Below are 17,744 nucleotides of genomic sequence, written 5' to 3' on the forward strand. Positions count from 1 at the left end.
GGGAGGGCGGGGAGCGTGGACCTTGCCGGCTCTAGAGGAGGAAGAGACTTGGGCAAAGTCTATAGAGTGTCACTTCCGCGGAGGAATGGAGTGGGGCGGAATGGAAGGGATCCTAACACCCAGGGAATCGGCTCGATTCATTGCAGAAAACAGCCGAGATGTGTGCGTCGACAGCGGAGGGGTGCGACGCGTGGCCGAGTTGCTGCTGGCCCGCGCCGCGGGGCCGGAGTTGCGGGTGGATGGGTGGAAGTCCCTGCACGAGTTGAATCCTAGGGCGGCCGACGAGGCCGCTGTCAACTGGGTGTTCGTAGTAGACACGCTCAACTTCTCCTTTTGGGCGGAGCAGGAGGAGCACAAGTGTCTGGTAAGGTATGGAGGCAAAACCTACAGCGGGTATTGGTCCCTGTGCGCCGCAGTTAACCGAGCCCTGGACGAAGGTTGGTGCCCTGGTGTCAGTTTACTGGGACTGGTGGTTGGGAGACGGGATAATCAGTTAAGGTAAACCTGAAGTTCTTCTGTGATAGATCCTCTGATTAAAGCAAAAGTAATATAATCATCATCACAGTATAGATATGAAAGACGGCGTAAATGTCACTTTAAACCCAGAGCCTGTGGTTCACTCGTGTAATCTGAGCTGTTCAGGAAGCTGAGGATCATGGTTCCCAGCCAGCCCTAATAGGCAAATCCTCTACATTCTTGTCTCTGGGGCTCAAGTAGAGGTCCCAAGTTCAAGCCCCTGCAGGGGTACCAAGAATGCTACTTTATTTTTTAAGTGGCAATGAGTTTACTAAAGAGAATGTCACTTTGTTATTATTTATTATTTTCAAATGGTTGTTGTACAAAGGGGTTTCAGTTTAACATGTCCATATATGTACACAATGCATCTTGATCAGAGTCACCCTTTCCATCAAAGAATTCCACTTTAATGACACTTGAAGAATAAAGGGACAGATACTGTAAGACTTGTAGAAAGTCAGATAACATGGCGATGTAATGTTGCAATAGAATGGGTGAATATACCTAACAGCAAATAGAAAGTAAGGGGTTCGCTTCTGATTATTATTCATGTGTCTTTCATGCATTTCTTTAGCACTAATTTGGCTTTGTGTTAATTGTATCTTATAAAATGAAAGACATGGGGCTGGGACAGTGGCTCAGTGGTAGAGATCTTTCCTTGCATGCATGAGGCCCTGGGTTCGACTCCTCAGCACCATATAAGCAAAAAGAAAAATGCCTGAAGTGGCGCTGTGGCTCAAGTGGTAGAGTGCTAGCCTTGAGCTGAAGAGCTGATGGACAGCGCCCAGGCCCAGAGTTCAGGCCCCATGACCAGACCCCCCCCCCCAAAATAAATAAATAAAATGAAAGACATAATGAATTATCAAACTATGACACAGTTCCTCTGATTTTTCTTTCTTCTCTAAGGCATTCCAATAACAAGTGCCTCCTACTATGCCACAGTGACTCTTGATCAGGTTTGGAATATATTCCGTTCAGATTCAGACGTTCCCATGCCTTTAATAGAAGAGAGGCATCGGATTCTCAATGAAACTGGAAAAATTCTGCTAGAGAAGTTTGGAGGCTCTTTTCTTAATTGTGTCAGAAAAAGTGAAAAAAGTGCCCAGAAGTTAATGCACCTGGTTGTTGAAAGTTTTCCTTCTTATAGAGATGTGACTCAATATAAGGTGAGTTTCCTCTATTGAAGATTTTAAAACTTTAATAATTCTCTCAGTTTATTTTCAGAACTCATTATAGGAATAAAACCTTTGTAAAAAAGAAAAAGAATAAAAGCTTGAAGTTTATTCACTGAGAACAAAACATGATGACAAAAGTTGCATTTGAAAGACACTATGCTTCTTTTTATTTCTTTTCTTTTCTTTTTTTTTTTTTTGTCAGTTGTGAGGTTTGAATTCTGGACCTGGGTGCTGTCCCTGCGTTCTTCACCTTAAGGCTAGCACTCTACCACTTGAGCCACAGTACCACTTTCAGTTTTCTGGTGTTTAGTTTAAGATAAGAGTCTCACAGTCTTTCCTGCCTGGCTGGCTTTGAACCCCGATCCTCAGATCTTAGCCTCCTGAATAGCTAGGATTACAGGTTTGAGCCCCTGCACTCAGCCACTTCTTTTGTTTTCTATCAATCTGTTTCATTCCTTATTATTATTGTGTTGTTATTATTTTGGTGTGTGTGTGAGAGAGAGAGATATTTCACTATGTAGCCCATGTTAGCCTAGAACTACAGGTAGGTCAGATTAGCCTAAAACTCATGGTCCTTCTAGTTTAGCTTCCTGAGTGCTAGGATTACAGGCATGCTTCAGTACACCTGGGTTTTTAAAATCCTTAATCATTGTGTAATTTAAGTGTGGCATAGAAATGAAAGCAACTTCAGAAGAATGGTGTTACAAATGCATTGAATAGCTTAATAAGTGCTTATATCAAGTGGAAAATTTATTCCTTTTGTAATTGTAATTCAACAAATTCTGAAGGTTTTTTTAAACAATTAAAATTACCAATAATATTGCTTAAATCATATTTTATGATTTGTAAGGTATTTACACATGTTTTCATTTGAGCTACAGAACAGCTATATGGGCCTAAGGACAGGAAGTATTATTTTCCTCTCTTAGAAACAAAAATTAATTTAGAATATGTAGTAACTATGCAAAAGTCCGAATTAATTAATTAGCTCTTTTGGGCTATTGTGTTTACAACATATACATGAAGCCCAGTGCCAGTGGCTCACCTGAAATCCTAGCTACTCAGGAGGCTGAGAGACAAAGGATCACAGTTCCAGGCAAAAGTCCATGAGACTTTATCTTCAAAATAACCAGCAAAAAGCAGGATTGCAGCCAGGCGCCAGTGGCTCATGCCTGTAATCCTAGCTACTAAGGAGGTTGAGATCTGAGGATCAAGGTTCAAAGCCAGCCTGGGCAAGAAAGTCCATGAGACTCATTAACCACCAGAAAACAGGAAGTGGCATTGTAGCTCAAGTGGTAGAGTGTTCACCTTGAACTGAAAAGCTCAGGGACAGCACCTAGGCCCAAAGTTCAAGCTCCACAACTGACCAAAAAAAAAACCAAATCAAGATTGGAATTGTGGTTCAAATAGTAATGTGCCAGCCCAAGCAAGCCAAACAAACTTGATGCCCTGGGTTCAAACTCTTAGTAACTAGTTGGATTATTGTGACATTGACACACATACATGAAATACTGAATTAATGCTAGATAGTACCAGGAAATTAAATAAATATAAATAAGTGTGTATGGTAGCAGGTACATATATATATGTATGTATGAACATGTGTGTATATATATATTGATATACATGTGTATATATACATATATACCTTAGAGAAAAAAACTAGGAAGTAAACTTGGAGATTAAGATAATCAAATATTAATTAGATCCTTTTGTTTTCTGTAAAAAATCTACACTATTGGGGGCTGGGAAAATGGCTCAGTGGTAGAGTGCTTGCCTTGCATGCATGAGGCCCTGGGTTCGATTCCTCAGCACCACATAAGCAAACAGAAAAAAGCCGGAAGTGGGGCTGTGGCTCAAGTGGTAGAGCGCTAGCCTTGAGCTGAAGAACTGAGGGACAGCACCCAGGCCCAGAATTCAGGCCCCATGACCGGACCCAAAAAAATCTACACTTTTTTTTGTTTTGTATTTTTTTTGTTGGTCATGGGGCTTGAACTCTGGGCCTGGGAGCCTGTCCCTCAGCTCTTCAGCTCAAGGCTAGTGCTCTACCACTTGAGCTATAGCACCACTTCCGGTTTTCTGGTGGTTTATTGGAGATAGGAGTCTCACGGTCTCTCCTGCCCAGGCTGGCTTTGAACCGCGATCCTCAGATCTCAGCCTCCTGAGTAGCTAGGATTACAGGCGTGAGCCACCAGCGCCCGGCCTCTATACTTTTTTTTTTTTTTTACAAGATTTTATATTAGTGCACTTGGTTGCACAAGGAGTTTCATTGTTTTTTTTCCATATATTCATAAAATATACCATTTCAGCCTTACTCCTATCATTCTCCCTTGTCCCTTCTCCCATCTTTTTAAACAACTTTAAGAACAACTTTATCATTCCGTTTTCATACATGCATATAGAGTACTTTGACCATATTCACCATCATTTACCGTCTCCATTCCTTCTTCTCCTTCCCACCAACACCTCTTCCCACAGCAGAGCCTGTTTTACTAAGGTCTATAAATTCTTCCTAATAGAGTAAGATTATTTAGTTCCTGATAAAGTAATCAACATATGCCTTTTTAAAAAGTAGCTTATATGGTGGGAATGTAAACTCATACAATCACGCTGGAAGTTCCTCAAAAAACTAAACATAGAGCCGGGCGCCAGTGGCTCATACCTGTAATCCTAGCTACTCAGGGGGCTGAGATCTGAAGATCACAGTTCAAAGCCAGCCTGGGCAGGAAAGTTCATGAGACTTTTTTTTTTTTTTTTTTTTGGGTCTGGTTGTGGGGCCTGAACTCTGGGCCTGGGCGCTGTCCCTCAGCTCTTCAGCTCAAGGCTAGCGCTCTACCACTTGAGCCACAGTGCCACTTCCGGCTTTTTTTTTTGCTTATGTGGTGCTGAGGAATCGAACCCAGGGCCTCATGCATGCAAGGCAAGCCCTCTACCACTGGGCCACCTTCCCAGCCCCTTCATGAGACTTTTATCTTCAATTAACCACCAGAAAAGTGGAAGTGGCACCGTGGTTCAAGTGGTAGTGTTCTCCTTGAGCTGAAAAGCTGAGGGTCAATACCCAGGCCCAGAGTTCAAGCCCCATAACCGACAAAAACAAAACAAACAAAAACTAAACATAGACCTTCCCTATAACCCAGCCGTACCACGCCCAGGCATCTACCCTGAGCATCATGAACCAGGGTATGACAAGGGTAGCCACACATCCATGTTCATTGCCACATTATTCACAATAGCCAAGATATGAAAAGAACCCAGATGCCCCACAATAGGCAAATGGATCCAAACAATGTTGAGTGAAGTAAGCCAAGATCAGAGAGACAAATGGCACATGTTCTCCCTGATATGCAGAAGACAGATTTTATTTTATTTTATTTTATTTTTTTATTTTTTTGGGTCCGGTCGTGGGGCCTGAACTCTGGGCCTGGGCGCTGTTCCTCAGCTGTTCAGCTCAAGGCTAGCGCTCTACCACTTGAGCCACAGCGCCACTTCCGGCTTTTTTCTTTTTGCTTTTGTGGTGCTGAGGAATGGAACCAGAGCCTCATGCATGCAAGGCAAGCACTCTACCACTGAGCCACCATCCCAGCCCCCGACAGATTTTATTTTATTTATTTTTTCAATTTTTTTTTATTGTGATTAAGTGGTTATATAATTTCCCATATTTCACAGTATTGTGGGATAGTGAAGCTTAGTTAAAGTCATAACCACAGGGGCTGGGAAGGTGGCTCAGTGGTAGAGCGCTTGCCTTGCAAGCCTGAGGCCCTGGGTTCGATTCCTCAGCACCATATAAGCAAAAAGAAAAAAAGCCGGAAGTGGCGCTGTGACTCAAGTGGTGGAGCACTAGCCTTGAGCTGAAGAGCTGAGGGACAGTGCCCAGGCCCAGAGTTCAGGCCCCACAACTGGACCCAAAAAAAAAAAAAAAAAAAAAGTCATAACCACATTTTAACTTTCATGGGACAAATTGCCTATCATGGTCTATACATTTATGAGTTCTATGAGCTTTGCAATACAGTTCTTTCTTCCATATTGGGTGTTATGTACATTTCTTTTGTTTTGCATAGCATCAGCTGTTCCCTCTTTCCCACTTGTTCCCTCCCTCCCATCGCTGCCATTGAGTTGCTTAGTTCATTTTGGTCAATGTCCACTGCAGTTGATGGGTCCTGCTGTTATATGTTTTTTCCCTGATTCCCTCTAGTTCTGTGCAGAAGACAGATTTTAAAATGCAGTGGGATATGACAAATTATACAGGATTCTAGACACATACAGTGAGACCAAAATCACCAAGAATTAAAAATAGCATTCATAGCTGGGCAGTGATGGCTCACACCTATAATCCTAGCTACTCAGGAGGCTGAGATCTGAGGATTGAGGTTCAGAGTCAGCCCAGGCAGGAAAGACCATGAGCTTCTTATCTCCAGTTAACCATCAGAAAACTAGAAGTGGAACTGTGGCTCAAAGTGGTAGAGCAATAGCCTTGAGCAAAAGAGCTCAGGTACAGTGCCAAGCCTTGAGTTCAAGCCCTAGCACCAAAAAGAAATCAATAAATAAGCATGCGTAAAGCTCTCAAATACCCTGGTAACATTTATATTCTCTCTATTCATTAGGGGAAAAGAATTTCTTTTTACAAACGAGCCCAGATTCTTGTGGCAGACACGTGGAGTGTATTAGAAGGAAAAGGAGATGGCTGCTTTGAGGATATCTCTAGTATCACCATGTTTGCTGATTATAGATTACCTCAGATTCTTGTTTACCTTGGTGCCCTAAAATACTCTGATAAACTACTGAAGAAGCTTCTGGATGGTTTGTAACCTCATTGTTGTTATATTATGAATTGTTGTTGAGTTTCTGCTGTTTCTTTCACAGAACAAAACAGAACTTTCCTTTGCCTAAAAGAAAAAAACCACTATCATTAAAAGTACATGTTTTGGGGTTGGGAAGGTGGCTCAGTGGTAGAGCGCTTGCCTTGCATGCCTGAGGCTCCTGGTTCGATTCCTCAGCACCACATAAGAAAAAAGAAAAAAGCCGGAAGTGGCGCTGTGACTCAAGTGGTAGATTGCTAGCCTTGAGCTGAAGAGCTGAGGGACAGCGCCCAGGCCCAGAGTTCAGGCCCCACGACCGGACCCCCCCCCAAAAAAAAATGTTTTGGGAATGGTGTTGCACACCTGTAATCCCAGCACGCAGTAACCTAAGGCAAGAGGATGATGAGTTCAAGGTTAGCCTGGACAAAATAGTGAAACCCTCTCAATTTTTTCTTTTAAATATATGTAAAGAAAAATATAAGGTGACTGAGTCACCTTCCCAGCCCCAGAGTATAGTTATTTTTAAGGATGATTTTACTCAGTTTTTGTGCTGCTTTAGGGAATCTATTTTGTCATCTATTTCCAAATTTGAAAAAGAACATACTATGCTTATATCCTAACTGATTAATTGTTTAAAAGAGACATCATATAGCAATCAGAGTTTGGGGATGAGTTGTTTCTGTTTTCATACAGCTAGATTCAGATTTTTTTTTTCAGGTGAATTACTTCTGTGTAGTCTAGGTAGGTCACAAACTGTCAATCCTGCTTCAGCTTGAGTGCTGGTATTACAGGCATGGACCTTTTAAACCATTTCTTGTTTAAAAGCCAGACTTTCTGCCTTTTATTTATTTATTTTTTTTAAGTTGGTCATCGGATCTGAACTCAGGGCTAGAGCTCTGTTCCTGAGCTTTTCTGCTGAAGGCTAGAGTTCTACTATTTTGAGTCACAGTTCCATTTCTGGTTTTCTGGTCGGTTAATTAGAGATAAAAGTCATAGATTCCTGCCAGTGCTGGCTTCAAACCTCAACCCTCAATTCTCAGCCTCCTGAGTAGCCAGGATTACTCGTGTGAGCTACCAGCACCCGGCTCTGACTGCTTTTGTAAAAGCAGAGAAATGTGGGAACATTTGCTACCTTTAGACAGAGCAGCATATACTCTAACTCACTGATTTGACTTTTTATGGCTTCATTATTTTACCCTATCTGCCTGATCTTACAAGCCAGGACCTACCCTAGTTTTCAAGGATAACTTGATATCTTTTCTGAACTTGTAATTTTCTTTTTCTTTTCTTCTATTTGGTAGAACTAGGAATTGATCTTAAGTCCTTGTGCATGCAAGGCTTCAATCATTTAATATAAGAGTAGTCTTTGACTACTCATAAAAAATTAAGATGAACTTGCAAGATGAGCTGACGGAATAGACTAGGAATCTTATCTGAGTTCTCATTCATATTCAGTCACAGCTGACCAGAGGGCCCTGAATCATGCTTTTCCTTGTTGGGGCAACAACTTGGCTGTCTTACACTTTTCTTGATGGATCTAGGAAGTTTCTAGCCATGTGCAGCCAGTGAAGAAGGGAGGAATTTATTATTATTTTTTATTGTGAAAATACTGTACAGAGGAGTTAAAATTACATGGGCAAGATAATGAGTACATTTCTTACTAAGCATTGTAGCCTCCTAAGGTAGGGATTTATTAGGTTCCCAGATGTCCTCCAAAATCTGCAACAGTGTTTTCTCCTGTATCAAACTCAATATTAAGTAGTTTCTCTTTTTAATAATTTAGTAAACTTGCTGTCATATTTTTCTTTTATGGGTATTATATTTTTAAAATTTTGGGTTAGTGTATGTCTATTTAGCAAATATTTATTTGGGGAGCTAGAAGATGCAGGGTGGGAATAGTGAGACAAGCAAGCCAGACTTGACACCTGACCATGTGAAATTTAACTTGTAATTTTACTTTAATTCCAAAGTTTAGAAATGATGTTTTCTCCTTCTTTGACTCTTGCAGGAGTAATGCTTTCATATGGGGATAAGCAAGAGGTGGAAATCAGAGGGTGTGCAGTTTGGTGTGTTGAGCTGATCCGGGATTGTCTTCTAGAGCTTATTGAAAAAAGTGGTGAAAAACCCAATGGAGAAATCAATTCCATTCTTTTGGATTATTACTTATGGGACTATGCTCGTGATCATAGGGAAGACATGAAAAGAATTCCATTTCATCGCACACGTTGCATATATTACTGACTCCAAGTGTTGAGTGATCCAAAGAAAATTCCTGCTTTAGTATATCATATGATCATTTGTACAGTTTTGGTATTATGATGATAGACTTTAACTAAATGAGAAAATTATTTTAATTTTTTTATTTTTAGGTGTATTTGCTTCCCTCTTTTTATTGTTTTCTTCAAATAGTTGTACAAAGAGGTTGCAACTTAAGATGTCCATTTATGTACACAGTGTATCATTCTCTTTCTCTCATTCTTTCCATCATTCTGTCACCTAAAGAAGTTTTTTTCTGAGGCTAGGAAGGTGGCTCAGTGGAAGAGCGCTTGCCTTGCATGCATGAGACCCTGGGTTCGATTACTCAGCACCACATAAGCAAAAAGAAAAAAGCCAGAAGTGCCACTGTGGCTCAAGTGGTAGAGCACTAGCCTTGAGCTGAAGACCTGAGGGACAGCGCCCAGGCCCAGAGTTCAGGTCCCATGACCAGACCCCCCAAAAAGTTTTTTTTCTAAATATATCATTGTGCATTCCCAACTTTATCTGCTTATTTTGTTTGATCTGCTTTTTTTTTGTTTTCCTTCTATAGACTTATGGCTGATAGGAGTACTATAGAGACTTTAATCCTTTTTTTAAATCCCAGAATTTTTTTTTTGCGGGGGGGTCAGTCGTGGGGCTTGAACTCTGAGCCTGGGCGCTGTCCCTCAGCTCTTCAGCTCAAGGCAACCACTCTACCACTTGAGCCACAATTTATTGGAGATAACACTCTCACGGACTTTCCTTCCCGGGCCGTCTTTGAACTGTGATCCTCAGATCTCAGCCTCCTGAGCAGCTAGGATTTCAGGCATGAGCCACTGGCACCTGGCTTAAATCCCAGATTTTCAGAAATTAATTATGCTGCATTGTCTTCAGTGATAACTTGATGGCTTTCTGAATTTGTAATTTTCTTTTTCTTTTCTTTTTCCTTTTTGGTTGTGCTAGGAATTGATCGTAAGTCGTTGTCCACTTAATATAAAAAGATTGTCCTTTTTAGTCTTATAAAAAATTAACATTGACATTTTAAAAATACTGTATTTGCAAATGGTAGTAGGTTTTCTACATAATGATTTTCAATTTTTTATGTACATTTACCTTGCATTTTTAGATCAACTACAATAGAATTGAATAAAAATCTTCAAAACTTTTTTTTAAAACCTAGAATTGTTTACCTAAACCAGGCATTGTGGCATATACCTGTAAACCCCAGCTACTTGGAAGGCAGAGGTGGAAGAGCAGGGCAAAAGCTGAGGTCTTATCAAAAACAGAAGAGTTGGGCACATGGCTCAAGTGTAGTATGCTTACCTACCAAGTGTGAGGCCCTGAGTTCAAGCTCCAATAATGGCAAAAAAAAAGAAAGAAAGAAAGAAAATTTACCATGCTAAGTGTGGTGGCACATGCTTATAATTCTAGCACTTGGGAGGCTGAGAGGGGAGAATTGCAAGGCTGGGCTGCATAGCAAATCCTGTCTCAAAAAAGCTATAATTTACCACATATAATTTTACAATCAGTTATCTACTTTCTTGTGTAAAACTTAGTACCTACCAAGCATTCATTTCCTACTTCTAGTGGCCCCATTTTCCTTCACACAAACTCTTGATTTTGTAAGGTATCTATAATAGTTTTTACCCCCTAGGGATTCATGGGAGATAATTCTAGGACCTGTCGCCACCCATGCCAAAATCCATAGATGCTCAAGAACTTTATATAACGTGGCATAGTATTTATCTACAACCTGCACGTATCTTCCCTTACCCTCTCTATCATGTCTAGCATACTTGTAATAGCCAATACAATGTAAATGCTATGCACATAGTTCTTATGTTGTATTAGAGGGAAATGATTTTTTCTAATGCTGAAGGTATTATTGACATGTGATTGATTGAATCTGTTTGTGCAGAACCTACAGAGAAAAGCTGACTGCCTTGTCTTCTTGCCTTAACTTGTATAAATAATAAAAACTTACTCTTCCCTAAGCACTTTACTGCCATCTGCTGGAAATTTATCATAGTAACTGCACAGATGACAATGACTATGATATGAACCCACACATAAAAGTATAAACCTATTTTTGTTGTTGTTGTTGTTTAAGATAGTGGTTTTTATCTTATTCCAGTCTGATTGGCCAGCATCAAGAATTAGAACAATAACAAATGCAGGCAGGGATGTGGGGGGAAACAAACCCTTGTTGCACTATTGGTGGGACTGTAAACAGTGCAATTACTCTGAAAGGTGGTTTGGAGGTTCTTAAAAAAATTAAACATAGAACCCTACAATCCAGCCATATCACTCTTGGACATCTGCCTACCCAGAACATTACAAGTCAGGATACAGTAAAGACATTTACAAATCCATGTTCATTGCTGCACTAGTCACAATTGCCAAGTTTGGGAAATAGCCTCAATGCCACACAGTAGATGAGTGGATCCAAAAAATGTGGTACCTATATACAGTGGAATTTTACTTATCCATTAGAAATAATAATATGTCATTTGCATGGAAATGGATGCACCTAGAACAAATCATGTCAAGAGAAATAAGCCAGACTCAGAGAGAAAAATGGTTTTCTCTCATATGTGGAAGTTACATCTAAAATACAGCTAGGTGTGATAAAATATACAGGGCTTAATACATTTACACAGGTACTGACTAAAGGAGGCTATATTTAGGGAAGGAACCCAAAGGCATAACTCTTCTAAACAACAAAATTACTGTTTATCAAAATGAATACCAAGAAATGGAAACATTGCACAGGAATAGGAGGAAGACTGAGCAAATACAGTCATTATATTCAACGTACTATATGTACTATGTAATGTAGTTAGGGATGGGAAGGGGAAAAATGTAAAAATAAATTATCCAGGCACTGGTGGCTCACACCTGTTATAGCTACTCAGTAGGTTGAGACCTGAGGATCAGGGTTCAAAGGTAGCCCAGGCAGGAAAGTCCGTGAAGACTCCCAATTAATCTATTAATCACCAGAAAACTAGAAGTGGAACTGTGGTTCAAAAGTTCAGGGACAGCACCCAGGTCCATAGTTCAAGTCCCACAGCTGATTAAGTTTGAGTGTTCCACCATGCTGGGAAACTTGTGGCTTCTTAAGAAGTTCTGTTGAGCCTTTTTTTTTTTTTTTTTTTTTTTTTTTGTCAGTCCTGGGGCTTGAACTCAGGATCTGGCACTGTCTCTAAGCTTCTTTTGCTCAAGGCTAGTACTCTACTACTTGAGCCACAGAGTCACTTCCAGAGTCACTGTTCTGTTTTGTTATGTTGGTATCTCTTTATTGAGATTAGTGATTATATAAATTTTACAGTGTTGTGGCATAGTAATACTTAGCTAAAGTCACAAATGCATTTTAACCTTCACAACGCAAATTGTCATTATCTTGATCTACAAAGCTTATGAACTCGACAAACTTTAACACTAAAACTATTTCTTCTAGATCAGGTGATAAGTATGTTTCTTTCTTTTTGCTTAGTGTCAGCTGTTCCCTCTTTCTCTCTAATTCCCTCCCTCCCATTGCTATCCTTGAGTTGCTTAGTTCATGTTCAACAATGTCCAGTGCAGCTGATGGGCCTCTCTGCTGTATTTTTTTGCCCAGCCTTCTCTATTTATATAGTACTGAGGAATTGAATCCAGGGCTTCATGAATGCTAGGCAAGCACTCTACAACTAAACCACATTCCCAGCCCTGACCCTGAGGTTTTATATGCAAGGTTAGTACTCTACCATGTGAGTTACAGCTCCACTTTCAGATTTTTGGTGGTAAATTGGATATAAGACTCTCACAGACTTTGAACTGAAATCCTCAGACCCAGTTTCCTAAGTAACTGGGATTATGAGTGTGAGTCACCATCACCTGGCCCCTTCTGGCTACTCTTAAATTGTTATCCAGGATCCAGTAGCTCACATCTATAATTCTAGCTAGTCAGGAGGCTGATATCTGAAGGATCTTGGTTTGAGGCCAGCCTGGGAAGAATTTTTGTGAGACTCTATCTCCAATTAACCAACAAAAATATGGGACTTTCTGAGTGCTGGTGGTTCACACCTGTAATTCTAGCTTACTCAGGAGATTGAGATCTGAGGATCTTGTTTTGTTCAAAGCCAGTTTGAGCAAGAAAGTCCTTGAAACTTTTATTCTCAATGAACTAGCAAAAAGCTCAAAGTACAGCTATGGTGCAGTGGCAGAGTGCTAGCCTTGAGCATAAAAGCTCAGAGCTCAAGCCCTGAGCACAAGCCCCAGGATGCACACAAAAAAATATGGGACTGAAGGCATGGCTCAAATACTAGCGTGCCAGTCATGAGCAAGAAAGCCCAGTAAAAGTTGTAAAGGACTTGAGGAATTAAAGTCATGATATCAACACACACACACACACCAAAAAAACAACAAAACACCTAAACTATTAGTTTTTTAATTATATATATAGTTTTTATTGTGAAAATACCATACAGAGGGGCTACAATTATATGAACAAGGTAATGGGTACATTTCTTACCGATCATTGTTGCCTCCTCCTATGATTCCCCTACTATCCCTTCTCTCCTACCTCCCCCCTGCCCCCACTATTACTGTTTTTTTTCCTTATCCGATGGCCATTTGTCTTCCCTAGCCATTCACAGTCATTATATACAGCATGGTTTAATTTTTTTTTACTCTTTATTAATTGTCAAAATGCAACATAGTGGGGCTGGGAAGTTGGCTCAGTGGTAGAGCGCTTGCCTTGCATGCCTGAGGCTCTGGGTTCGATTCCTCAGCACCACATAAAGCAAAAAGAAAAAAGCCGGAAGTGGAGCTGTGGCTCAAGTGGTAGAGCGCTAGCCTTGAGCTGAAGAGCTAAGGGACAGTGCCCAGGCCCAGAGTTCAGGCCCCACGAGTGGATCCCCCCACCCCCCAAAAAAAGCAACATAGTGAGCATCTTTAAATTTTTAAAATTTTAAATAATTCAGTTAAGGAAACTGCTTTGTGTTTCTCACCCTCATGATTGTGCTACCAAAAATGAGTAACACTAGGCATTTTCTTATTTATTGTTTTATGCTGGCCCAAGGGGCTTGAACTCAAAGCCTAGGCACTATCTCTTCAATTTTTCACTCAAGGCTGGCACTTTACCAATTGAACCACAACTTCACTTCTGACTTGGAGATAAGAGTTTCATGGACTTTCCCTACTGAGCAGGCTTTGAATCATGATCCTCAGATCTCAGCCTCCTGTGTAGCTAGGATTACCGGTGTAGCCACCACAACCTGATTAAGGCTTTTTTTTAAAATAAGTTTTTTTAAGGTAATGAGTACATTTCTTATCAAGCATTGTTGCCTCCTTTGTTTTCCCCCTACCATCCCTGCCCTCCCATCTCCACGACTACATCCCCCTCGCGCCCCCCCCCCACCAAAGTTGTAAAGTTCGTTTTTTGACATAGTTTCTTGTACAGCTTATTGTTGCAATGGGTCCACCTGTATCCCTATTAAAACAATTTCTTTTTTCCCTTCCCCTCCCAAAATTATACCAACATCAAATAAAGTGAAAATAGGGGTTATCCCATAGGGGAGGAACATACACAGCAACAAAAAAAATCACCTTATAAATAGTTAGAAACAATAGCAAGAAAGAAAAAAACCACTTGTGTCCCTATCTTGGGGTTCATTTCACCTAACATCATCTTGACTGACCTTTTCTGCTTGTCTTAGACATATACTAGTTATTGCAAATAAGGGAAACCATGGGACCTATGTTTCTTTGGGCCTGGCTTACTTCACCTCACCCCAGTTAGAATGGCTATAATCAAGAATTCTAACAACAACAGATGCTGGAGGGGATGTGGCCAGAAGGGAACCCTACTGCACTGTTGGTGGGAGTGTAAACTTGTACAACCACTTTGGAAAGCAGTATGGAGGTTCCTCAGAAGACTCCACATAGAGCTCCCCTATGACCTAGCAATCCCACTTTTGGGCATTTACCCAAATGATCACAAACAAGACCATACTAAAGCTACCAGCACAACTATGTTTATTGCAGTATTATTTGCCATAGCTAAGATATGGAACCAACCCAGATGCCCCTCAGTAGATGAATGGATCAAGAAAATGTGGTATATATACACAATGGAATTCTCTGCCTCTTATCAGGAAGAATGACATTGCCCCATTTGTTAGGAAATGGAAAGACTTGGAAAAAATTATATTAAGTGGTTAAGGCTTTTAAAACTAAAGAATAGTGAAAACAGAATTACCAAATGAGGCAGAAGTGGTGGTTGGTAGCTTAGTGTTTGCCTAGAATAACAAAGGGCCAGGTTTAACTTCCAGCACCACCAATATGATAAAACAAGAAAAAAAATTACTGTAGAGCCTAACCTAGCAATTCAATTTTCCAGGTCTATACTCAAAGGAACTGAAAATAGACATTAATAAATACTTGTATAAGACTGATCATCGAAGCATTATTTCTATTGACCAAAAGTAGAAATAACTCACATTTCTATCAACTAATGAATGGATTAAATAAAATGAAGTAATCAATATGATGGAATATTATTTAGTTATGAAATTTAGTAAAAAGTCCTGATACAACACTAGTGAACCTTGATAACATTTTAAGCAAAAGCCATACATGTGGTGGCACAGGTCTGTAATGTCAGCTACTAGAGAGGCCAAAGCAGGAAGATTCCAAGTTTGAGGTCAGCTCAGGCAGTTCCTGAGACTTTATCTCCAAAAATAAAATACAAACCAAAGGGATGAGGGCATGGTTCAAATAGTAGAACCTTTGGCTAACATGAAGGGCCCTGAGGGTGGGGCAGAAGGCCATATACAAAATCTTATACTATAGATTCAAATCTTATATTATAGATTCAAATCTTATATTATAGATTCAAATCTTATACTATAGATTCCATGAATATGAGATGCCCAGAATAGGTGAGTCCATAGACAAAGAAAGTAGATTAGTAGTTAGCAGGAGCTGGAAGAGATGGGAACTGGAGGGAGTGACTGGTTTAGGAAATCTCCTTTGAGGTGATAGGATTTGATTTTGGAACCAAACACAAAGATGAGAGTTATACAACACTGTGAACATTTGAATGAGTCCAGAGATCTCCATCTCTAAATATGGCATCCTGTCATGCTGATTATTTGAAATTAAGGGAATGTAGAACAGAGTGCTGGTGGCTCATGTCTATAATCTTAGCTACCCAGAACCTGAGGTCTGAGGAGCAAGGTTCAAAACCAGCTCAGGCAATAGTCCTGGAAACAGAGCTGGAAATGGAGATGTGGCTCAAGTGGTAAAACACCAGTCTTGAGTGAAATGGCAGTGCCCAGGCCCTAAGTTAAAGCCTCGGTACCAGAGCAAAAAAAAATTTTAAAATACAGGAACTTAGAGAACAGAAGGGGAAGTGGTGCTGTGGCTCAAGTGGAAGAGCATTTGCCTTGAGCTGAAGAGCTCAGGGACAGCACCCAGGCTCAGAGTTCAAGCCCCACAACTGCTAAAAAAAAAAAAAAAAAAAAAAAGAGAGAGAGAGAGAGAGAACAGAAAAAAAAAAAGTCTTCTCATAAGTAATTGAGAACAGCAGGCATTTATTTCCTTGTTATTTAAAGTCAGGACAACCAAGGAGTTTCCCCTTAACTGAAGTCATATTGTGGGACAAAAGTCTGTCAATACACTTGGATAGACTTTGTCAACACTCACATTCAGTATTTCCCCCAAAATTCTTGGAAGTCCATTGTCTTTTCTGTGGCACCAGTTGACCTAGTCCTAGGCCATTGTAGACATTTTACAAGCCTAAAAAGTCATTTAATATTCTCCTAAAAACTGTCTATATTCTCATTGTCCCTCTTTCCCTATGGAAAATAGGTGCTTTGTTTGTTTGTCAGTCCTAGGTCTTGAACTCAGGACCAGGACTCTGTCCATTAGCTTTTTTTTTTTTTTTGTCGGTCGTGGGGCTTGAACTCTGGGCCTGGGCGCTGTCCCTCAGCTCTTCAGCTCAAGGCGAGCGCTCTACCACTTGAGCTACAGCGCCACTTCCTCCATTAGCTTTTTTCCCCCCTGCTCTCTACCATTTGAGCCATGGATTCACTTTGACTTTTTGGTAGTTAATTGATTATAAGAGTCCCACAGACTTTCCTCTAGGGCTGGTTTTGAACCACTATTCTCAGATCTCAGCCTCCTAAGTAGCTAGGATTATAGGCTATGATGAACCACAGGAGCCCAGTTCATGAGTGCATATTTCTGAATCATCTTGCAACTACTGCACATTCACAATCTTGTGCCTTGTTCTGCTATAATTTTCCCCTTTTGTATGTTAATAAATTTGCCTTTTATCAGTTCATCCCAGTGAAGTTTCAGAAGGCCCCCTTTCTTCCCCCCCTCATAGTAAGTAAACAACACTGAAATGGAAATTTAAAAAACCCAGCTTATTTTATAATTTGCATATTTTTCTCTTAAAGAAAAAAAAGAAAGAAACAGGGCTGGAATGAGGCTTAGTGGTAGGGTGCTTGCCTAGCATGCCTGGGTTCCATTTCTCAGTACCGGATAAACAGACAAAGCTGGAAGTGGCGCTGTGGCTCAAGGGATAGAGCTCTAGCCTTGAGCATAGAGGCTCAGGGACAGTGCCCATATCTAAGTACAAGGTCCAGGACTGGCAAAAAAAAAAAAAAAAAAGAGGAAAGAAAGAAAGGAAGAGAGAAAGAAAGAAAGAAAGAAAGGAAGGAAGGAAGAAAGAAAGAAAGAGAAGGAAGGAAGGAAGGAAGCAAGCAGAAAGAAAGAAAGAAAGAAAAGAACGAATCTGATTTGGTATCTAAGATACGGAAATGCAATGTGAAAACGTTCTCATATTCGTTTTCCCCAACCTGTGGCTATCTAGAAACTGGTCCTCTGCGATAGGTGAGAAACTGCATTGGCCGCTTACGCTTAGGGGCCTCGGGGGCGGGGCTTTCTGGGGGCGGGGTATCGAGGGGGCGGGGCCTGAGTAGGCGGGGCCGAGGCGCAGCGGCCCAGAGGCGGCGCGTCCCGCGGTCGTGTGCGC

General features: G+C 40.8%; 1 protein-coding gene across 1 annotated transcript; it reads left to right on the forward strand.

Moving 5' to 3' along the window:
- Qng1 (Q-nucleotide N-glycosylase 1) lies at positions 1-10,780 on the forward strand. Its single transcript, XM_070035508.1, has 4 exons — positions 1-437; positions 1,423-1,682; positions 6,293-6,488; positions 8,496-10,780. Exons 1-4 carry the CDS (start codon positions 86-88, stop codon positions 8,726-8,728), a joined length of 1,041 nt encoding a protein of 346 aa, XP_069891609.1. The 5' UTR covers positions 1-85; the 3' UTR covers positions 8,729-10,780.
- The last annotated feature ends 6,964 nt before the right edge of the window (positions 10,781-17,744 follow it).

Source organism: Dipodomys merriami, unplaced genomic scaffold (genome assembly GCF_024711535.1).
Source record: "Dipodomys merriami isolate MVZ:Mamm:240054 unplaced genomic scaffold, mDipMer1.0.p SCAF_26, whole genome shotgun sequence".
Lineage (NCBI taxonomy): Eukaryota > Metazoa > Chordata > Mammalia > Rodentia > Heteromyidae > Dipodomys > Dipodomys merriami.

Bases quoted from the DNA above. Each gene is read 5' to 3' on its own strand.
- Qng1 (XM_070035508.1), top strand. From the start codon at position 86: ATGGAGTGGGGCGGAATGGAAGGGATCCTAACACCCAGGGAATCGGCT. The intron at 438-1,422 runs GTTGGTGCCCTG...TTCTTCTCTAAG, and splicing joins TAACCGAGCCCTGGACGAAG to GCATTCCAATAACAAGTGCC. The intron at 1,683-6,292 runs GTGAGTTTCCTC...TCTATTCATTAG, and splicing joins GAGATGTGACTCAATATAAG to GGGAAAAGAATTTCTTTTTA.